The sequence below is a fragment of the Pongo pygmaeus genome, chromosome 6 (assembly GCF_028885625.2).
Source record: "Pongo pygmaeus isolate AG05252 chromosome 6, NHGRI_mPonPyg2-v2.0_pri, whole genome shotgun sequence".
Taxonomy (NCBI): Eukaryota; Metazoa; Chordata; class Mammalia; order Primates; family Hominidae; genus Pongo; species Pongo pygmaeus.
This window is the reverse complement of record NC_072379.2, coordinates 154,103,613-154,127,714: the sequence shown is the minus strand read 5'-3', so window position 1 is coordinate 154,127,714 and position 24,102 is coordinate 154,103,613. Positions and strand designations below refer to the sequence as shown.

Below are 24,102 nucleotides of genomic sequence, written 5' to 3'. Positions count from 1 at the left end.
TTACACAGTTTAGAAGGAGATAGTCTATTCGTTAATAGAAATAGTAAGTGTACTTTCTTAGCTTCTGCTGTGGGAGCATGGCATACACCAGCTTGGGTGGTGGGGAAAGCGGGTCTGTAATGTTCCAGCCTCTGGTTGGCTCCATCGGCTGCTTTTGGGCAACACCCAGCTTTAGAGATCTTTTTAGTTACTTTCTGACTTTGCTTATTCTTTTTCTTTTCCAACCAAGAACATGCTAATTCTTTGAAAATTAGTTTGCCAAGCAGCCAATTTAGTGAATGACCAATTTACTTAATTTTTCAAGTTTCAGTTTGTGAAAATCTGGTTCTTTTATCTGTATATAAAGTTTACAGTTCATATTTGATGGGAAGTTTTGGTTGACTAGCTTTTATTTCTTTATAGCACTGTTAATAAGTATTTGCTGTGTTGCTCTCTGAGGGTTAGAAAGTGGTTGTTATAAACATTTAATATTGAGAAAACATTTCATATTTTATCTTCCATATTTTAGGATTTCCTAAGAGAATTTTTCCAGTTTATAATTATTGTTTTTTAAAAATAGACAATTTTTAGGGCAGTTTTAGGTTCACAGCAAAATTACAGAAAGTACAGACAGTTCCCATATACCCCAGCCCATACTCATGCACACACACTGCCACCCCCACTACAGTCACCATCCCACACCAAAGTGAAATGTTTATTAACTGTTAATGAAGCTACATTGACATTTGGGTCATAGTCACCCAAAGTCCATAGTTACATTAGGGCTTACTCTTGGCCAGTCACCCAAAGTCCATAGTTACATTAGGGCTCACTCTTGGCCAGTCACCCAGAGTCCATAGTTACATTAGGGCTCACTCTTGGCCAGTCACCCAGAGTCCATAGTTACATTAGGGCTCACTCTTGGCCTTGAACAGTCATTGGGTTTTAACAAATGTGTAAGGACATGATTTTGCTATTACAGCGTCATACGGAGTTGTTCCACTGCCCTAAAAATCCTCTGTGCTCCACCCACTCATTCCTTCCTGCCTGCTGACCCCTGGCAACCACTGATCTTTTATTCTTTCTATAGTCTTGCCCTTTCCAGAATGTTACGTATTGGGAATCATACAGTATATAGGATTTTCAGATTTGCTTCCTTTGCTTAGCAATATGCGTCCCAGCTTCCTTCGTGTCTCGTCATGGCTTCATAAAGCATTTCTGTTTAGCACTAAATAATATTCCATTGTCAGAATGTATCTGTTCAGCCCCTCACCTACACAAGGACATCTTAGCTGATTCTAAATTTTCGCAGTTATCAGTAAAGCTGCTAAAACATCCATGTACAGGTTTTAGCGTGGACATAAGTTTTCAACTCCTTTTGGTAAATCAACAAGGTTGCAATTGCTTGATCATACGGTAAGAGTATGTTTAGCTTTGTAAGAAACTGCCGGGCTGTCTTCTGAAGTGCCTGTGCCATTTTGCATTCCCACCTGCAGTGAATGGGAGCTCCTGTTGCTCCACATCCTCCTCAGCATATGCTGGTGTCATTGCTCTGGGTTTTGGCCATTCTAATAGGTGAGGTCCAGGTTACTTATTATTTCTTTCATGGATTGTGCCTTTGGTCTTGTATCTAAAAAGTCATTGCCAAACTCAAGGTCCCTTAGATTCTCTCCTGTGTTATCTTCTAGGAGTTTCATAGTTTTGCATTTTACATTTAGGTCTGTGTTCCATTTTTGGGTCAGTTTTTTTTAAAAGAGGGTAAAGTCTGTGTCCAGATTCCTTTTATTGCATATGGATGTGCAGTTGTTCCAGCATCATTTGTTGAAAAGACTTTTCTCCACCTGTTTTGGTAGGTGCATGTTTTTGGGATTTTATATTTATGTGTAAATGACATAAAATTTGAGACATCAATATTATAATCAATTTCTAGGATACTCATTTCTTTTGTACTTCCATGAAAAGTTTAATATTCAGGTTGAGTCTTTACATTGCTACTACTAAGTTAACATAACCCTGTTTGAAAAAACCAAAATCTCAATGTCTCATCTGTGACAGGATCGTCTTAGCTGTATTATTTTATTTTTCAATGTTACTTTCTTTTCTTTTTAAGACAGAGTCTCACCCAGTCTGTCGCTCAGGCTGGAGTAGAGTGGTGCCATTGGCGTACTACAACCTCTGCCTCCTGGGTTCAAGCCATTCTCCTGCCTCAGCCTCCCTAGTAGCTGAGACTGCAGGCGCCCACCACGACCACGCCTGGCTAAATTTTTTTGTATTTTTTAGTAGAGACAGGGTTTCACCATGTTGGCCAGGCTGGTCTTGAACTCCTGACCTCAAGAGATCCGCCCACCTCGGCCTCCCAAAGTGCTGGGATTATAGACGTGAGCCACCGCGCCCAGTGGTGTTTTCTCTATCATAAACATTAACTCTTCTTGGTGATCTCACACAGGTTCTTCAGAAGGCATATCAGCTTTGAAAGTAACACTTCAAATATACCATCTCATGTGTGACAGTACTTTTTTTGTTCCTTTTTTAATTCACCATTTTTTGTTTCTCCAAATTTTAGACATTTTTTTTCTCCTTTCACCTAAAAAGCAGCCTTTCTGTCTGCTGGTTGACTCAGGGATTGATTTTGTATTTCTAGCCGTTGGTGAACAGATCCCTGCATTTCTGTCATGATGTAGTTGCTCCTGCCCAATGGTCAGCAAACTGGTCCATACGCTGAGAATGGTTTTTACATTTTTAAAATATTGCTTAAAAAAGAGAAGAGGAATATGCAGGAGAAATAATACATAGCCCACAAATCCTAAAATATGTGTCATCTTGTCAACCCCAGTTTGCCAATCCCAAATCACTTTTCCTTGTTTTCTGCTTTTGATGTATATATTATTGGGTTTGAGCTGCCTTGTTATGCTTTATGGTTGGTAGGAAATGGCGGAGGAGGAGAAATGGTTTTCTGAATATGAGACATATTTATAGGAAGATTGAAACATTTTGTGATCTTTAACTTTTGACACATTTCTTAAAATGTTGCTATGAATACTCTGAAAATCTGTCAATTATTAATAATTGTCAGAAGTCTTTAAAAATTGATAAAACTATCCTTTATAAATTGCTGTATACTTTTATATACTTGAATGTGTGTTTGGTAAATCTTTAAAGTTTGGTAATTCACCTAATTGATTATGAGCCAAATGACTCCAGTGTCCTACAAGTCCTTGAGGAGTTAGTGTATATATATATATACACACACACACTTGGATGGGATTATTTAAAACTTGTCTTTCTAGGACTGGAGATTTTAACCTGAGATCTGCGGGCTTAGAAAGTTGGTGAACTTCCTAAAATAGTGGGGGGGTAAAGGGGAGGAGCAGCTATGGGAAGAGGGTTCATATTTTTCAGTAATTTTTTTTTTCTTTTTTTACGTTTTTGTTGTTAAAATTATTACTATGATTTTGAGACCAGATCTCACTCTGTTGCCCAGGCTGGAGTGCAGTGGTGCAATGATGGCCCACCACAGCCTCGAACTTCCCAGACCCAAGCGACCCTCCCACTTCAGTCCCCCGAGTAGCTGGGACTACAGGCACAAGCTACCATGCCAAGCTGATTTTAAAATTTTTCTGTAGAGATGAAGTCTTACTATGTTGCCCAGGCTGTTCTCAAACTCCTGGCATCAAGCAGCTTTCCTTCCCCAGCTTCCCAAAGTGCTGGAATTACAAGCATGAACCACCACACCAAGCCCGTTTTTTTCAAGAGTTTATGACCCCAAATGGTTGATTACCACTGATCTAGGAGAAAAAATACCTGCCTGTCTTTTTTTGGTCTGGCTGGTTTTAGAGGGAAGTAAATGAAATATAATGGTGACATTTAAATATCTGAAGGCTGTACAGGTAAATGTAGCTGTTATATTATGTACCTGAATATAGGCGAGAATTTTGTGGGTCACACTTGCCACACTTCACGTGTCCACACTTTTCACAGTATGTGCTGTTCTGTTTTCCAGATGAGCAGAACTACATTCTCCGAGATGCTGAGGCAGAAGTACTTTTCTCTTTCAGCTTGGAAGAATCCTTAAAACGGGCACATGTTTCTCCACTCTTTAAGGTACACTTTAAGGGAAAAGTAAATCAGTCCAAGTAAGCATAACATACGGACCTGCTCAAGGGAACTACCAGGTGATTTGGTGGGAAGTGCGCCTCCAGGGGAGCTGGGCTCACCCTGCATCCCATTTACCACTTGGCTTCCTTCTTGGACATTGCCACTGGAGGTCTTCCTCCTGTGAACCACAGCACATCTCTAGAGAACTTTTCTTTACTATAATGTTTAAAAATAAGTACACAAATTTAATAAATATATCTATGAGAAATAAGTTGTTCAAAGAGTAGGTTTTTGAGTAATTGGTTAAGAGGCATGTTCATTTTTCTGCTTTTAATAAATCTTTAGAGGACATCACTTACTTCGTACTATTGTCAGTAAATGTATATATTCAGCTGGAGAAGATGCTTGGGAAAATATTCAGTGTGTGCATAGATATAATTCAGTACTAAAAGATTTTTAAATGTTAGATAAGTGTTAGAACAGTTAGGAACTTTTTTTGTACCAAAGAACTAAGTAAATCAATAAAGATAATCTGTTCTTTAACCTTCTTAAGGAGTCAACAGGAATTAGAAATTATTTGCAGTTTAAGACAGAATAGTATTTTGTGGTATCCTCAGGAGCAATCTTGTTAGATAATTAAATCTTAAGCATCAATATAATTTCCTGCTCTGAGTTCAAATAATATGGAGAAAATAAAGAAAAGGGATATAAGCCAGGCAGCATGCTATGCCAGAGGCTGTTGCTGGGCAGATAAGTGTGGTAAAATATAATGCTGATTTAAAATTGTATAGAAATTGTGAAAAATATTTGTAATATTCTTGCTTATTCACAGAACACTTTGTTTTAGGGACTTAAGTTCTGGTTACTTTAAATCATCTTCAGGCATACTTAACATGTGAAAATGCTTACATTCCAAATTTACATAGCTGAATTCCTCTTCCACTTCAGATTGAGTGCTAGTAGGAGAATAGTACCTTCATAATGTCATAAAATTAGAAATTTTGTCAAAAATCTCAGGGCAGAATCTATGAAAATTATGTACTCTAAAAATTAAAGCATTTTAAGAACACAATACATATATTTTCATTTAATTTTAGGCAAAATATTTTTACATCACACCTGGAATCTGCCCAAGTCTTTCCACTATGAAGGCAATCGTAGAGTGTGCAGGAGGAAAGGTGTTATCCAAGCAGCCATCTTTCCGGAAGCTCATGGAGCACAAGCAGAACTCGGTGGGTAGAGTGGAGTCCACCAGCGAGTCCGTCATTGCCCTGTATCACATTCAGTGTTCGGTCACTGAGAAACTCATTTTCTTTTCCTTAGAGTTTGTCGGAAATAATTTTAATATCCTGTGAAAATGACCTTCATTTATGCCGAGAATATTTTGCCAGAGGCATAGGTACGTTTCCCCGCTTACCTGTGTTGAGTATGTGCGCACGCACAGCAGTGGATCTCTAACAAGTGTCTGTTTCCACTCTGTTCAGATGTTCACAATGCAGAGTTCGTTCTGACTGGAGTGCTCACTCAAACGCTGGACTATGAATCATATCCTTTTCAAAAGAGAATAAAAAAGTAGATGGGTTAGATATGAAATGGATTTCCCAGGTTAATAAGGCAGTACCTTTCCTGTTTTGCAAGCCATTTTTCCTTTCTTTGCTATTGTGATTTATGCAGTGAACAATTCTTTTCTCTTCAGAGTATTCATTTGAGTTGCTAGTAAAAATATTCTCTTAACTTACCGAGAGTTCAGTTTTAATAGGTGATGTTAATTAGAAAGGATCTATACTGTAGTTTATGGAGGTATTAAAGAATTTGACAATTAGATAAAATAGAAAATAATTGCAAAAATAAATATATGTTTCTTTTTATCAGCTCGTCTTTGAGTTTATAGTTTTCAAAATGACATTCAGTTCGTATATAGTCTTTGTACTCAGGAACTTTGGGATGGGAGATAAATTACTACTAAATAGAAGTGGCAGAATGAATACTTTATCAACATGTCAGGAAAATGCAAAGGTCAGTCTTCAGAATATTGACACCTAGGCTTTTTTCTATTTCACACATTCAGGAAAAAATAAAGCTCATCATCTGTTATTTGAATTCCTTATTAAAAATCTCAATTATTATTTTAATGTAGGAACAGCCTATCAGTGAAGCAAAACATGCCTTACAGGTCCTTATGGGAAAATTGTGTTTCAACTTCCATTTCCCATTGCAGAGGGCCTTCTCTCAGGGTTGTTCTCAGGACTTCTTCCTGGGCCTCCTGCAATGAGGCTGGAGGGCCGAGCTCCTCCTCTCTGTGAGGGTGGGAGCCTCTGCCACCTCTGACCAGTGTCAACCTCAGTGGACCATTCCTTAAGCAGGGGAATTTTGTGTTTGGGATAGGACTGCTTCAGTAAGGCACAGAGGTCAGAATGATACCCATCCTTGCCGAGTTTTTTCTCTTCGTCTGTGCCTGTTTCATCCAGGTAATTACATTTAAGTATATTTACATTTAAATACACTGACATTCATCCAGTTAATTACATTTATGAAACATTTTCCTCTTAACGCTAAAGAGCTTATGGTTATAATAGTAGACAGAAGACCTTGATATCACTGAGAGAAAAGCACTTAATTAAGAAGTAAAATTTGGCCGGGCGCAGTGGCTCATGCCTATAATCCCAGCATGGGAGGCCAAGGCGGGTGGATCACCTGAGATCAGGAGTTCGAGACCAGCCTGGCCAACATGGTGAAACCCTGGCTCTCCTAAAAATAGAAAAAATTAGCTGGGCATGGTGGCGGGCACCTGTAATCACAGCTACTTGGTAAGGCAGGAGAATCACTTGAACCTGGGAGGCGGGGGGTTGCAGTGAGCCAATATCGTGCCATTGCACTACAGCCTGGGCAACAAGAGTGAAACTCTGTCTTAAAAAAAAAAAAAAAGAAGTAAAATTTGCCTCAGTCCCAGAAGCCAATGTCGTGTTTAGCCATAAATAGCCTGTCTAGTTGGAATGAGGCTTGCTGCAGAAACCCTCTTATCATTCATACCAGAGCTTGGTGTATTCCATACCGCCATCTATTAGAAAATTATTGTAGGAGCTACTGATAGGAATGATAAGAGGCGTGTTAAATTTTTACAGATATGCTATAAGCATTTGGTTTTTATACAACATGTACTCTTGCATTTTTTCCAGACTTTTTCCTAGCATTCATATTTGTATTTGTGAAAGCCTATTCTATACTACATTTACTTTCGGAAGAAATTGCTTTAAAAGTCATACAGGAGACTTACGAGTCTTACCTTGGGGGCCTTTTTTCATATCCATAGCTTGATGAATTTTGCCCAAAGTGGACGGTTTAGAATTGCAGAGGTCAGCACCTGCTCCTGCAGGTATAAGTAGGAGTCAGCTATTTGTGGTGGGGCTTTGGGGATGTCAGCTCTTGGGGGTTGTACGTGTTGTACCTGTTCATTTAAAGGACATTTCAGCAATTGCTGGGCCTCAGTTCTGGCCACATGGTGGATACCCTGTGGAGCTGGCACAGGTGCTGACGTCCCTGGGCTGAGTGAGCCTGTGTGTCGGGGCTAAGGGCCTCCTGTGATGTGGGTATGCAGCAGAGCGACTGGTTTGAATGGGTAAGGAAGAGGCTGTAGCATTCCTACAAAGGTGTCCCTGAAACTGGGTGATGAATGTTGGAACCCTTGGTTTCATGTTTTTCTTTTGCTTTGTGTTTGAAAGTCGTTTTCCTCAACAAGCCTACATATAAGTTTAACTGATGGCGTCTAGGCTGCCGTACGTGTCGATTCCTGCGGTGCGGGGCTGGCTGTCTGGCTGGCGAGGAGCTGCCGCGCTTCCTTCACATGCTCTTGTTTTCCAGCTGCTTTCTTGGGGGATCAGACTGTGAAGCAGGAAGACAGATATAATAAATATACTGCATCTTTTTAAGATGTGCAATTTTATTCTGAGGAAACATAAATTATGTTTTGTATTATATGACTTTAAGAGCCCACATTAGGTTTTATGATTCGTTTGCCAGGTTTTTAAATGTTTTCACAAAACTGTTAACGGGACTTCAACTAGAAATAAAATGGTGTAAATAAAGACCTTGCTATCTCTAAATTATGGATGTTAAAGATTTGAAATGTTTTGTACTTTGATTATTTTTATTTCTTATACTCTGTGTTCTTTTATATTGATATCTTGCCCACATTTTAAATAAATGTACTTTTGAACTTAGAATTGAGTAATCCTTTATTATTCCACATTTTTTGCATAACTTATAATTTACATCAAACCAGATCACATTTTAAGTAATTTCAAGACACAATATTTTCCAGTCAATTTTTACCTCAAGCAATAATTTCTAGAAGCCAGCCATTTTTTTGTCACTGTAATAAACTCCATCCCAGGCAGGGGTGGATTCAGATTATTTCGCAATCACTAAGCACAGGCGCAACCAGTGAGAACCAGTGACGCTACAGAACTTCCATCCATCCTGCTTCTTTCCAGACCCTGCTGCAGTACACGTCTTGTTGGATCATAGGTGTGATAAAATGGTAGGAGACCCCCGCTTTATTAAAGATGAGCAGGGCAGTAACTGCTAATATCTTTAGATCGTGCTGGCCAGTGCTGTCACAGACATTCAGAGCTGTTTAACCAACATTGTGCCTCAAAATATGTCTATTTTTAAGCTTATATTTTTGTGCCTAAATAAACTTAGAGATACTGACTTATCTCTGAGTAGATGTAGAACTGACCTTTTCCCCTCATGCACCACAGGTAGAATTGGTGTTGCTATAAAATATTTTAGATTCTGTAGAGTCCTGGCAGTGTGGAAGCGTTTCATAAATCAGAATAGAGTTTTCATTTGCAAAGTATTCAAAGTACTTCCCTACTACTTAGAAGCTTGAAGGCAAGTGACAATCATTACAGAATAAATGGGCCTTCTGGGTAGAGTATAATGCGTCTGTTTAATCTTTGGTGGAGACAGGGTGTTTATATAACCAACATACAAATATGACTGATTTGATTAACCTTTCAATTAGTGCTTTTTTTTTCTAAAGCTGCCAAGAAATGATCCTTAAAAACTCCAGGAGCTGTCTAAAGCCAACTGGCTTGCACAGCTGTTAAGCATTGATTTGGTGACTAAGAGGGACTTAGATGAACATATAAAAATAAAAAGATTTCAAGTAAATACTTCTTAGAAAAAAATGATTAGATCGAACAAATTATTTCTTACATGAAAATCTCATTTAATCGTGCTATTTTCATCTGGCTCGGTGTCATCTAATAGAAATACAATGGGAACAACGTGTGTAATTTAAACATTTTTAGTAGCTACAATAAATGTTTTAAAGTTAGTTTTAATATGTAGACAATACATCCAAATATTGCTTCTGCCAGAAGTAATCAATATTTTTAGAAATTACTGAGATATTTTTACTGTTTGAGGGATGCCAAGTCTTTAAAATCCAGTGTATATTTTACACTTAGACAATATCTCAATTCTGAAATTTTCATTGGAAGTACTTGATCTGTTTAGATTTCACACCACTTAGAGTTGAAAAAGGATATTATGTATGTTTATATACTCAAATTATTCAAAAGGTAGTTAAGTGTCTTCCAATAACTGAATTAGTGCCAGTTTTGAAGTTAACATAAAGTGCAGTTAAAAATGGAGGTCCTCCCTTGCACTAGGTACTTTTCCAGCATGCAGTGACCAGGGGTGGCTGATCATTGAAAAGATGAACAGCTGTCCATCACCGAGCTGCCACCTCAGTTTACCGTGAATTCTGTAACACTGGCAAGTAAGAATGGCCGGCAATGTGAATGCCAATGATGAAGACATAGGTCATCCATCCAAATCATCCCAAGATTGTTTCTTTGTGTAGGATAATTAAAATTATCTACCTGATAGCTCACAAAAAGTGTGTTTTGAATCTATCTGCTAAGTATTGAGAGGAAACTTGGAAGAAATAATGAGTATCCTAGCTCTAGGAGTTTAGTCTCATGAGGAAAAGCTAAACAACATATGTCAATCTAGCAAATATTTGGTAATTTAAGGAAATATTTGAATAGTAATAGCTGCACAACTTTATTTTTAAGAAATATTTTAGCATAGAAAGTAAGTTAAATGAAGATAATTGTATCCTCAGCTCTTTAAACCTCAGTGCTGCTCCCCATGAAGCTCTCCCAAGTTACTTTGTTGAATTAAAAAATAAGTGCGTAATTACGTACTAACTTTGTAGAAAGTTTAGCTACCTCCTGAAATGAACCACATGTGTCCCTGAAGAGTTTCTCGCCCACCGCCCAGCCGCTCCATCTCTAAATTTCAGTGTTGCTGGGCTAGCTCCTCAGCCGGTCCCACCCTCCAGGGGTGCAGCTAAACACAGGTCACCTCTCCTTATTTCCAAGGTTTGTTCCTCCAACCGCAGAGCTGTTCGTATCTACCTGTCCCCGTGTTCACTGTGTTCATTTCTTTTCCTCTTGTAAATATTAGCAAGGTTTTACATTTGTCTCCTTTTCTCCAGTCGCTTTCCTTTCAGGTTGACCTCTGTACTTTTCCAGGAGTAATTTTCCTGAAATAAGATTCTGTTTCTCATATTAATGCTAAAAAGAAAAAGAGTCCAAGATGAGATGTTTCACATCTTCTTTTTTTTTTTTTTTTTTTGAGATCGAGTCTCGCTCTGTAGTGCAAGCTGGAGTGCAGTGGCATGATCTCGGCTCACTGCAACTTCCACCTCCCAGGCCCAAGCAATTCTCGTGCCTCAGCCTTCCAAGTAGCTGGGACTACAGGTGTGTGCCACCACGGCCAGCATCTTAATCTCTTGTAATGTCACCATCCCACCCCCTTACTCCCGTTAGTCACATGGAATCAGTTGTGATTACCCAAGCTTGCCAAACACTTCACAGGCCTCTCTCACTTTATATGCTATCTCTTCCTATTAGAAGAACTCCCATTCCTATCTGGCAAGCTTTCCCCTCATTTAGACTGTAAGGCCTTCCTGATCTTTACAAACATTCTTTCTAGTTTCCTCCTCTTTGCGTCCTCAGCCCTCTCTGATACAATGGAATAGATGTCTTAGAGGTGAGTGGTTACTTGTTTGCAATCTGTTTCTCTCTGCCTTAATAAAGCCTCAGAGACAGATTTAGGCCCTCTTCACCTATGTTATCTGTGGTAGGCAGAATTATAGCCCCCCAAAGATACCCTAGACCAGCAGTCCCTTACCTTTTCGGCACCAGGGAGTGGTTTCATGGAAGACAATTTTCCCATAGAGTGGGTGGGGGTTTAGGGGATGTTTCAGGATGAAACTGTTCAACCTCAGATCTTCAGGCATTAGATTATCATAAGAAGTATGCAACCCAGATGCTTGGCATGTGCAGTTCACAATAGAGTTCATGCTCCCGTGAGAATCTAATGCCGCCAGTCATCTGATAAGAGGCAGAGCTCAGGCGGTAACGCTCACTCGCCCGCCTCTCACCTCCTGCTGTGCAGCCCAGTTCCTAACAGGCCATGGACTGGTACTGGTACGTGACCTGGGGGCTGGGGATCCCTGTCCTAGACCTCATCCCCAGAACCTGTGGCTTCTATGTTAGCTTAGAGGCAAAAGAAACTTTGCAGGTGTGATTAAGGTTGAGGACCTTGAGATGGGAAGATGAGCCTGCATTTATCCAGGAAGGCCCGAGCGAGCCATGTGAACCCCTCACAGTGGAAGAGGAAGGCAGAATTATCCAGGAAGGCCCGAGCGAGTCACATGAACCCCTCACTGCAGAAGAGGAAGGCAGGAAAGTGGGTTGGAAAATGGGACCTTAGTCCTACAGATGCAAGGAACTAAGAGTGATTTTATTCCAATGAGACCCCACCAGACTTCTGACCTATAGAACTGTAAAACAATAGATTTTAGTTGTTCTCATTTAAGCTACTAAATTTGTGGCAATTTGTTACAGCAGCAATAGAAAACTGACAGTATCCCAAATTTTTGTAGACTACTTGGCATTTTATAGGCATTTGCTCAAAATGTGTTGAACTAAAATTATCATAGAGGGAAAATAAGGAATAGTTTTAAGTTTTTTTGTGGGGGGAGGGGATATAATAAAAACTATTCCAGAAAGATTAATTTGAAAGTAGACACAGTGAAGGCAGGTAAGTGAACAAAACATGTTGGATTCACCTCTATAAGAAGTAGTAAGACCTGGAATTAGGATAGACTTAGGGAAAAAGGCGGTGTTTCAAAGGAAAACAACATCGCTTTGTTCATGATTTAACTAAAAATTTTACTTTTGGAGAAAAGAAATTAGTGATAATGATATAAACACTGAACTTGGTAAGGCAGCCAGAGAAAATTTTATAGTGAAATTAAGGCTGCAATTTGGGTAAGCGTGTAAGCTGAGTTCCATTACTGGGGAGTTATCATAGTGGCGTTAGGTAATTGTAGGTCAACACTCCCTAATTACCCTTTGTACTGCCAAGGACTGGGGCTTGAAGACCAATTCTCAGTGGTCAGTGGAAGATATCAAAGGAATGGTTGGCAAGGTGAGATGAGAATCTTGATGGTATGAGACCTCAGTGTTCAGGGAGACATTTGTATCTCTGGCAATATGGTGGGCAGCTACCTTGACTAGTTATCCTTCTGATAATGAAAAATGCTGACCTTAGATATAGAAAATAAATCCGTGAGCTGGCAAAACAGGAGTACTCAGGCCAAGAACTAAGTAAAGATGAAAACTCAGGGACTAGCTAAGCACTGAGGCCACTGCCTTGAGGGCATTTGTCCAAGCAGCTGAGCTTGGGTTTCACAGCCTTACTATGGAGAAGTTAAGTGTTCAGGGCCTGCCCAAAGTGAAGAGTCAAATAGAAGTTCCTCCTTCCCTAAGACTGGAACCCCAAAGGGCTATGCCCTAGGTATAAATATGAAATAGAAATAAACCTAAATCTGCCCCCAACAACCCTGGGAGTCACTGCCAGTCTTGAACCTTAGGGCTGCTGTACTAATTCACAATACATGGGTGGTCCAAAAACCCTTCAAGCTCAGAATTTAGGCTAGTAGCACCCTAAAGCAATTGCATAAGGAATTACAAATCCTCCTTGGAGATACCCCCTTCCAATCTTGGACTAAACACATACTTATCCCACAGAGAAAATAGCAAGGAAGCAAGGCATCATGAACAAAAATGGGCACACACCAGACATAGAAATAGGAAATAGAGCCACATAGTTTGGAATTATGAGAGAATACAACAGAGTTAGTATCTCCTGAGGCAGGCTTAAAATATTAGCAGGAAATAAGAAACTATGAAGAATGACCCAGCAGATTTGAAAAAGTATCAAAAGGAACATGTAGAAATAAAATATAATTAAAATATAAAGCTTAATGGGGTAGTTCACAGGTGACATGATCTTATATGTAGAAAACCCTAAAGATACCACCAAAACAAACAAAAATACCAACCTGACAGAACTAATAAACCAGAAAATACGAAGTCAACACGAAAATCAGTTGTGTTTTTATATACTAACAATGAACAGTCTGAAAAGGTAATTAAAACAATTCCATTTACAAGAGCATTAAAAAGAATAAAATACTTGGGAATAAACTTAACCAAGGAGGTGAAAGATATGTATGCTGAAAACTACAAAATATTGATAAAAGAAATTAAAGAAGATACCAATAAATGGAAAGACATCCCATGTTCATGGATTGGAAGACTTGATATTGTTAAGATGTCAATACCAACCAAAGCAATCTATGGTTTCAATGCAATCCCTATCAAAATCTTAATGACGTTTTTTCCAGAAATAGAAAACTTGACCATAAAATTCACATGGAATCTCAAGAGTGAACAGCAAAAATAATCTTGAAAAAGGAGAACAAAGTTGGAAGTCTCACTTCCTGATTTCAAAATATTATAAAGTGACAGCAATCAAGACAGTATGATGTTGGCATAAAGACTTATTGACCACTGAAATAAAATAGAGAGCCCTGAAATAAACCTTTGCACATAGGGCCAAATGATTTTTGGCAAGGGTGCTAAGATTTTCAATGGGAGAAAGGACAGTCATTCTAACAAATGCTACTGGAAAAAACTGGATACCCACATGCAAAAGGATGTTGCTGGAACATTACCTTTCACCATGTGCAAAAATGAACTCACAGTGAATCAAAGTCCTAAAGCTATGAACTAAAACTATAAAACTCTTAGAAGACAACATAGAAAAGCTTCATAATATTGGATTTGGCAGTGACTTCTTGGATACAACATCAAATGCATAGACAACAAAAGAAAATATAAATTGAGCTACACCAAAATATAAAATGTTTATATATTAAAAGACAACAGAGTGAAAAGGCAACCCATCAGATGGGAAAGAATGTTTGCAAATCATATATCTGATAAAGGATTAATATCTGGAATATATAAGGAATTCCTATGACTCAACAACTAAGAATCAACTTGATTAAAAAATGGGTAAGAGACTTGAAATAGACATTTCTCCAAAGAAGGCATATAAATGGACAATAAGCACATGAAAAAAAAAAAAGCTCAATGTCACCAATCATTAGAGAAATGTGAATTAAAGTCACAATAAAATACCACTCCATGTAGGGGGAAAGGCTTATGGGGTGCCTGCATAAACTGGCCATAAAAATATGAGACAATAAGTTGCAGAAAGCCACAAGAGGCCTCTGAAGAAGAAAGCCTTCCTATAGCCACTATGTTCCCATGCTCTGAGCAAGACTTGCTCTCTTATCCATAAACACTGTGTTCAAGGAGAAAGACACTCTTATGAAGCATTAGAAAGTGGCTAGATATGCAGGCTCCTAGTTAAGCCCGCTCCCACCAAGTAACTAAAGATATACTATTTGAGCACAAAGGAGATTCACTTTAACCGCCACTGCTATAGATTACACGTATGATGCACTGTCTGCCTTTCCCCATTTCACCCCTGAACATCTGCTTCTCAGATCTAAGTGATTGTACTCAATAAATAGTGTGGAAACCAGAGCTCTGAGCCTTTTGCAGCCTCCATATTTTGTACTGGCCCCCTGGCTCCCCACCTTTCACTCTTAACTTGTCTCTTCTCATTCCTTTGTCACCACCAAACTTTGGGTACCCATGGGTGGTGTTGAGGGTGGACCCTAACAACTCCACGCTCATTAGAATAACTACTGTCAAAAAAAAGCAGGAAATAACACATGTAGGTGAAGATTTGGAGAAATTGGACATGTGTGCACTGTTGTTGGGAATGTAAAATGGAAAACAGTACGGCATGCCCTCAAAAAATTAAAAATAGTATTAACATATGACTTAGCAATTCCATTTCTGGGTATATACCCAAAACAATTGAAAGCAGGGGCTCCTCAAGATATTTGTAAGCCCATGTTTATAGTAGCAGCATTCACAATAGACAAAAGGTGGAAGCAAACCAGGTGTTCATCATTAGATGAATGAATAAACAAATGTGTTCTATTCATACAAGGGAATATCATTCAGCCTTAAAAATATCATTCAGCCTTAAAAAGGAGAAAATTCTAACACACACTACAACATGGATGAACCTTCAAAATATAATGCTAAGTGAAAGAAATCAGTTACAAAAGATATATAGTGTATGATTTATCCTACACTTCAAAATATAGTGCTAAGTGAAAGAAATCAGTCACAAAAGGCAGATAATGTATGATTCCACTTGCATGAGGTTCCTAGAGTAGTCAAATATAAAGACACAGAAAGTAGAATGGTGTTTTCCAGGGGCTGGGAGAAGCGTGGAGAGTTATTTAATGGGCATAGAGTTTCAGTTTTAAGATGAAAAAAGTAATAGAGATGAGGTGGTGATGACTGCACAGCAATGTGAATGCACTTAAAAGTAACAAACCTGTACACTTAAAAATGGTTAACATGTTAAGTTCTGTATTGTGTATATTTCATCACAATTTAAAAACAAGGAAATGCAGAGAACTAGTTTAGCCAGGGAATTGATGTCAAGGCGGTTGGCCAAGAGGAGATTCTGTTGTGAATTCATATTTAGCTCTTCCACAGGACTTTCTTTGAACTTCTCTTAAACCTTGTGTTCAAAACCTGATATGGTCTGTCTTTGTGTTCCCACCTGAATCTTATCTTGAATTGTAACCTGAATTGTAATCCCCACGTGTTGGGGCAGGGACTTGGTGGGAGGTAAATAAATCATGGGAGCAGTTACCCCCATGCTGTTCTCATGATAGTGAGTGTGTTTGCCTGAGATCTGATGATTTTATAGGGGGCTTTTCCCCCTTTGCTCAACCTTCTCCTTTTGGGCACCATGTGAAGACGGACGTGTTTGCTTCAACTTCTGCCATGATTGTAAGTTTCTTGAGGCCTCCCCAGCCCTGTGGAAGTGTGAGTCAAACCTTTTCCTTTATAAATTACCCAGTCTCCAGCAGTTCATTATAGCAGTGTAAGAATAGGCTAATATGGTAAATTGGTACCACAGAGAGTAGGGGGCTGCTATAAGGATACTCAAAAAATGTGGAAACAACTTTGGAACTGGTAATAGACAGAGGTTGAAACAGTTTGGAGGGCTCAGAAGAAGACAGGAAAATGTGGGAAAGTTTGGAACTTCCTAGATACTTGGAGGGTTCAGAAGAGAAGGAGACATGGGAAAGTTTGAAACTTCCTAGACACTTATTGAATGGTTTTGACCAAAATGCTGATAGTGATGCGGACAATGAAGTCCAGGCTGAGGTGGTGTCAGATGGAGGTGAAGGACTTGTTGGGAACTAGAATGAAGTTGACTCTTGCTATAGTTTACCAAAGAGACTGGTGGCATTTTGCCCCTGCCCTAGATATCTGAACTAGAGAGGGATGATTTAGGGTATCTGATGGAAGAAATTTCTGAACTTTAGAAATTTCTTTAGAATTCTGTTTTAGAATTTTGACCTCTAAAGCAAAGCATTAAAGAGGTGACAGAGCATAAAATTTGGAAAATTTGCAGCTTGACAATGCGGTAGAAAAGAAAAACTTTTTCTGGAGAGAAATTTATGCCAGTTGCAGAAATTTGCATAAGTAACTAGGAGCCAAATGTTAATCACCAAGACAATGGGGAAAATGTCTCTGGGGGATGTCAGAGACCTTTGCAGCAGCCCCTCCTATCACAGGCCTGGAGGCCTAGGAGGCAAAAATGGTTTCATGGGCCAGGTCCAGGGCCCTCCTGCTGTGCGCATCCTGAGGACTAGTTGCAATGCATCCCAGCTGCTTCAGCTCTAGCTGTGGCTAAAAGGGGCCAAGATACATGCTCAAGCAATTGCTTCAGAGGGTGAAGCCCCAAGCCTCAGCAGCTTCCACATGGTGTTAGTCCCTCAGGTGCGCATTAGACAAGAATTGAGGTTTGGGGACCTTCACCTAGATTTCAGAGGATGTATGGAAACACCTGGATGTCCAGGCAGAGGTCTGCTGCAGAGGTGGAGCCCTCATGGAGAACCTCTGCTAGGGCAGTGCTGAAGGGAAATGTGGGGTCAGAGCCCCCACACAGCATCCCCACTGAGGCATTGCCTAGTGGAGCTGTGAGAAGAGGGTCACCATCCTCCAGACCCCAGACTGGTAGATCCACCGATAGCTTGCACCATGCACCTGGAAAAGCCAAAGACACTCAAAGCCTGCTGTGAAAGCCTCTGGCAGTGGTTGGGGGGCTGTACCCTGCAAAACCACAGGGGCAGAGCTGCCCAAGGCTGTGGGAGCCTACCTCTTGCATCAGTGTGATGTGTATGTAAGACCTGGAGTCAAAAGAGATCATTTTGGTGCATTAAGGTTTAATGACTGCCCTATTTGATTTCAGAGTTGCATGGGGCCTATAGCCCCTTCATTTTGGCCAATTTCTTCCATTTGGAACAGCTGTATTTACCCAGTGCTTGTACCCCCATTTATCTAGGAAGTAACTAACTTGCTTTTGATTTTACAGGCTCATAGGTGGAAGGGACTTGCCTCGTCTCAGAAAAGACTATGGACTTGGGCTTTGGGGTTAATGTTGAAACGACTGAAGAGTTTGGGAAACCATTGGGAAGGCATAATTGTGTTTTGAAATGTGAGAAAGACAAGATTTGAGAGGGGCCAGTGTGTATAATATGGTCTGGGTCTGTGTCCCCACCCAAATCTCATCTTGAATTGTAATCCCCACATGTTAGGGGAGAGACCCAGTTGGAAGTAATTGAATCATGGGAGCAGTTACCCCCATGCTGTTCTCATAATATTGAGTGAGTTCTCATGAGATCTGATGGTTTTATAAGGGGCTTTTCCCTCTTTGCTCAATGCTTCTCCTTCCTGCTGCCATGTGAAGAAGGACGTATTTTCTTCACCTTCCACCATGATTGTAAGTTTCCTGAGGCCTCCCAAGCCCTGTTGAACTGTCAGTCAATTAAACCTCTTTCATTTATAAATTACCCAGTCTTTGGCAGTTCTTTACAACAGCATGAGAACAGACAAACACAAGACCCAACATCCACATATAGAATTAAATAATAGGCCAATGTACCTCTGTGTATGTGTGTTACTGTGTGTGTGTATGCTTTTTTTTCTGTGTCTTTTATTATACTAAAAAAAATTTGGCCTAGAAAAGATTTAAAATTTACCATGGTAAACAATAAAAACCACCAGCCATAATGCCTGGAGAAGGATGTGTGAAGTGATGGAGGAGGGCCCTCCAAGAATCTGTGCCTCCATAAGAGAAGGGACATAGCATAAGCTGTCAATATCCACTTTTTCAGAACTCTGGATATTAACAATAGGATTGGAACAATTCAGAGTGTTTGTTAAAGAAAATGGCTGAAACTCAGTAAACAGCAGGCTTTGTGGAATTTTTACTTTGCCTCTTCCCCAGTCCCACCCCCTCAACCACCATCAGCTCTGCAGCAGCCTTGAAAAACAGCAGCCTTGGAACTGTGGTAGCAGTGAAAACCAACAGCCTAATGGATGGACTAGAGGGGCAGGACAGCTTCGGAGCCCCAAAAACCTCATTCCCAGAGAATCATCAATCTTTCTCCTGGACTGGCAGCTCCTATTCAAGCCCCATTCACAAAGCTCACCTTTATTTGACCTGATTCAGATCTCCCAGTGAGGAAAGCCCCATCCCCAGAGTGTTTGTGAAAATCAATCAGCACTAACTGTTCAACATCCCAGCTGTCAAAAGTGGTGGTGCCACTTAGGGCAGATAAGAAATTGGATATAAAAGGCTAGGCGTGGTGGCTCACACCTGTAATCCCAGCGCTTTGGGAGGCCAAGGCGGGAGGATCACAAGGTCAGGAGATCGAGACCATCCTGGCTAAAATGGTGAAACCCTGTCTCTACCAAAAATACAAAAAATTAGCTGGGCGTGGTGCAGGTGCATATGGTCCCAGCTACTTGGGAGGCTGAGGCAGGAGAATGGCATGAACCCGGGAGGTGGAGCTTGCAGTGAGCCAAGATCGTGCCACTGCACTCCAGCCGGGGTGACAGAGTGAGACTCCGTCTCAAAAAAATAAAAAATAAAAAAAAGAAATTGGATATAAAACTTACAAGGAAAGTCTAGGGACAGAGATATTCTTAGGGGCTTTGAAAAGCTCCAACTTCTTCCTGGGGGATTAGAAGGCTTCCTGTGTGCATGGCTGCACAGGCCCAAGGGAGACCAGGAAGGCCCTAAGTACTTACTCCAGTGGCTCTTGAGGGTCTGATCAAGCAGGAGTGACGACTAAGGTGGAGTTGTGAATTGCAGGGACTTTGAAGACATACCCTAACAAACAGCCCATGAGCAAGGGGAGGCTTATGCTTATTGGTTGAAGGCATTTAAGGAATTCTCTCTGTCCAATCATTAGCTGACCACTAAGCTAACCAAGTAAATACTTTAGTGGCTGCACGCAAAAAGGAATACAGACTTTACAGTACCAATCCAGAAACATCACTAAACAAATAAACCACCGCCACAACAGCAATCACAAAAACAGCAACAACTCTAATTTCCAGAGTTGATATATTATTTAGAGTGTCTAGTTTTCAACCAAATAATTAGGAGACACACAAAAGAACAGGCAAGTATGGCCTATAAACATAAAAAAGTAGTCAAAAGAAATTGTCCCAGAGTAAGCCCAGATGTTGGACTTATTAGACAAAGACATTAAACCAGGTATTGAAAATATGTTCAAATAAAAGAACTATGTCTAAAAAATTAATGGAAGATATGAAAGCTATTCCACACCAAATAGAAAAAAATGTCATTTGGAAATTATAATGAACAATAAGAAAATTTTGTTATATATATTCAATAATAAATCTATCTATCTATCTATCTACCTATCTATCTATCTATGTTGGACCAGCAATTCTATTTCCAACAAAAATGTGTACACATATTCATCCAAAGACATGCAGCAGCCCCAAACTAGAAACAATGTTAAATGTCCATCTACAGTAGAATGAAATAAATACTATTATAGCAATGCAATAAAATACTATAATAACAATAAAAAGAAATGAACCATTGGTACAAACCACAATACAGATGAATTCCATTGGGAGAATATCGTATAAAGAATTTAGACAGAAAGTATAAATACATACAATATGACTTCATTTATATAAAGTCCAAAACAGGAGAAACCACTGACAATACAAATCAGAGTTTTAGTTACTTTTGGGGAGGAGTGTGAGATTAGTGACTAGTAAGGGTGTAAACATAGTTTCTGGGATGCAGGCAATGTTTTCTTCACATAGTTGGTGGTTACATGCGTGTAATCACTCTGTGATTACATAAAATGCTATAATGTGTATATGTTTCTGTTTGCTGTACTTCAATAAAGAGTTAGTTAAAACAACAACAAAACACTTCTGTTTCTAGTATCTCAGGAATTGGAAAATTACAGTCCATGGGCCAAATCTGGCCACCTGCTATTTTTGGAAATAAAATGCTAATGCGACCCAGCCACATTCATTCATTTACAGAGTGACTACGGAAGCTTGCACACCACTACAATGCGGAGTGGATTTCATGGCCTGCAAAGGCTACAGTATTTACCATCCAGCCCTTTACAGGAAAAGTTTGTCGACCAATGCTGTAGCCAGGCCTTGCTCCCATTCTTCAAACTGACTCTTTCAAGCCTTCGTTCTCAAACTCAAATGCCAATCAGACTTTTTTTTCTCCCAGCAATTTTGAAGTAGGCACAGAAACAGACTGGGTTAGGTGTTGTAGAGAGCAAAGCTGGGAGGTCACATAAAATGGAGGGCTGAGGCTGCCATGCGTCAATAAACACAATAGGAGGTGTGCAGAGTCTCACGTGCAGCGAGCAGGGTGAGTCAGGCCTGCAGGGCACAGGCAGGAGACCAAGAGCTCTGCAAAGATGCTGAGGAAATTGGAGCGGGGCATCCTCCCTCTGCTTTCCAGGACCTGGGAGGCTCAGTCCTCTATTCCTGCAGCTAGGGTCATGAGCTTTCCCCAGCATAAACCCCAAACCCTTATCTTTTAGTTCTTTGAGTGGTACGCCTTGTTACTGATGATCGCTAAGAGGAACATGGTGTTCTTCAGGCCGGGGAGAGGGCTTGATGCATAGTACATGAGGAAGGCAGTGCTCCCCAGCCAACAATAAACAAATAAAAATTAAAATATGGATGCTTTGGTTGCCAAGAAGAAATGAAAAATTAACATTAAGATTCAAAGACTTTTTTTTCATATCAATACCCTCAATAAAAATCGATTTCAGCCAGGCATGGTGGTGTGCACCTGTAGTCCAGCTACTCAGGAGGCTGAGGCAGGAGGTTCGCTTGAGCCCAGGAGTTTGAGTCCAGCTTGGGCAACAGAGTAAGACCTCTTCTCTAAAATAATGAAAAATCTAACAATGAAATTTTGAAAAATTTCAGAATTATTTAATGTGATTAGCCTAATCTGTATATTGAGATTAGTAAAGGTAGGTTTTGTTTTGTTTTCCCATCAGGAATATCCTCCCCTCTCCGTCTCCCGTGTATATACCTGGGAGCCTGAGAATGTATTTTAGTGCTGCCATGTGAGGAAGGAGACAGAATGACTAAATGGTTCATAAAACCAAACAAACCCTGAAGGCTCACGCCATTCTGCCCAATGGGCCCTGTGGGACTTTGTGGGGCTTGTGGTTTAGGCTTCAGAGCTTTGGGGCTTCTGGGGTTTCTGTCTATATTATTCCTGCCTGGATGACATAGTGAGGTCTTCACTGCTGGAGAAGGGAGGGCTGGTGGGCCAGAGGGGAAACTCTGCAGAGGTGTGCAGTGTCCTTCTCTGCTGTCCGTCTCAACCCGCTGTGTTAGGAAACCAGGAGGAAGCCCTACCTGGAATGAAACAGGTGCCTAGAATGAAGAGGGTAAGGACAACAAGGTTTAAGACTGTGACACATATTGCTTAAAGAGATGCATTTAGGAGTGTGGCATGTAGATCCCAAATGTCCATTTTGTAAAAGTTAGTTGTTGTTATTGTTTCACTTTTGCTGTTGTTGTTGTTTGTTTGTTTTGAGATAGAGTCTCACTCTGTTGCCCAGGCTGGAGTGCAGTGGTGCAATCACAGCTCCCTGCAGCCTCAGCCACCCTGGCTCAAGCACTCCTCCCACCTCAGCCTCCCGAGTAGGTGGGGCCACATGTGTGCACTGCCATGCCTGGCTAAGTTTTCTTTTAATTTTTTGTAGAGACAGGGTTTCCCTATGTTGCCCAGGCTGGTCTTGAACTCCTGGCCTCAAGCAATACTCACACTTCAGCCTCCTAAAGTGCTGGGATAACAGGTGTGAGCCACCATGCCCAGCCTGTTGTTATTGCTTTGAAGGAGTTCAGGAAGTGCCACCCCCATGGCACTTGGGAGTGCTGATCCCTGTGAGCTGAGGGCACTTGGGGATCAGCAGACGCAGGCAGAGGTTTCCTCTGAGCTCCCCTTACCTGCCTGAAGATGGATCCTCCAAAAGGAACTCAGCTGTCATGAATCCCCTCCCCAGGAATCTCGTCAATCTGGGAAGATTAACACAGATCACAGGAGAGGACACTGGAGGTGACATCAGCCCAGATGACTATCACCTGTTCTCCCGAAGGCGGCTCTGAGATGTTTATGACCTCAGAGACATTTCATCCACAGAGCAGCACAACTTTTACTCACCAGACATTCCCTCCCCAGGCTCTCCCATCACTTGTGTTCTCACCTCCCCTGGAAGCCCCAGGAACTTTGTAGTAGGCTTCCGTGGACTCCTGCCACTTCATCAGTAGCTGGGGCCCCGGTACCAGCACAAACTGCTTGCATCCAACTGACTTCACCAGACATACGGGCGTCTTTGGTAAGACTGCTCTCAGGTTTTGAATCTCCCAGGTTTGGGCTAAGATTCAGATTTTATTTAAGTAAATGAATTTCATGCTTAATGGGGCTGATATTGAAGCCGTCATTTAGGGCTTTAAGGCAGGAGTTTCGTGTCATTTCTCTAAAGATTCTGCTATTGGCAGGTTTGTGGTTTCACTTTTCTATTAGGTTAAGTTTTCGTTCGTCTTACTTGCTCAAGTTTGTAACCTTTTCTCTCATTTGACATTTGGTTAAAGAGAAAGCAGTTTTCTTTTTAAAAGGAGAAGGTGAATGTTTGTGGCATCAGTCAAATTTGTGGCTTTAAACCAGCCAGGCTTTGGATCTTGGTTAACATTGAGATTTAAAGTTTCTTCTTGAGTGACTAAAAATTTGTAAAAGGCTTGGAATGAGGACGTGATAAGCTGAAGACAAAAAGCACCCTTTCTCCCAGCTGAAAGGCACCCTAGGCAATGGAGGTAACACAAGGGTGTGGAAGCTCACAACAAACCCCAGAGAAGAACTCACAGGGAGAGTTGCTTAACCCCTGGGGCACACAACACACAAGTGGCTCATCACCCAGTGTCTTGAACCCCCAGAAATGTCTGGGTTTCTCTGAGGTAGGTAAAAGGGAAGAAGCTACTTGTAGGTGATACCTCCGGGAATAATCCCTACTAAGCAGCACACTGGACCCCAAACACTTTTCCCTTTTAGCCTTTGGGCATTTTAAAAGAGAATCCAAATTATGAGCAATTATCCATCTATAACCAAGCC

At 40.6% G+C, this 24,102-nt stretch overlaps 1 protein-coding gene and 1 long non-coding RNA gene across 5 annotated transcripts in view; one reads left to right on the top strand and one right to left on the bottom strand.

The window, feature by feature from the left end:
• Positions 1 to 8,294, top strand: part of PAXIP1 (PAX interacting protein 1) — a 59,313-nt gene extending 51,019 nt beyond the window's left edge. For all 4 annotated transcript variants that reach the window (XM_054495170.1, XM_054495172.2, XM_054495171.2 and 1 more), the window contains 5 exons: positions 3,980 to 4,080; positions 5,172 to 5,306; positions 5,398 to 5,473; positions 5,559 to 5,623; positions 7,820 to 8,294. In XM_054495170.1, the coding sequence (XP_054351145.1) occupies positions 3,980 to 4,080; positions 5,172 to 5,306; positions 5,398 to 5,473; positions 5,559 to 5,623; positions 7,820 to 7,831 (389 nt within the window). In that variant the 3' untranslated portion in view covers positions 7,832 to 8,294. The remainder of the gene's footprint in view (positions 1 to 3,979; positions 4,081 to 5,171; positions 5,307 to 5,397; positions 5,474 to 5,558; positions 5,624 to 7,819) is intronic.
• LOC129040527 (uncharacterized) lies at positions 5,133 to 23,451 on the bottom strand. Its single transcript, XR_010127019.1, has 5 exons — positions 23,201 to 23,451; positions 22,944 to 23,012; positions 7,358 to 7,953; positions 5,492 to 5,624; positions 5,133 to 5,345 (listed from the first exon to the last, which is right to left on the bottom strand). It is a non-coding gene; the product is annotated as an uncharacterized LOC129040527 (long non-coding RNA).
• Positions 23,452 to 24,102: the final 651 nt, after the last annotated feature.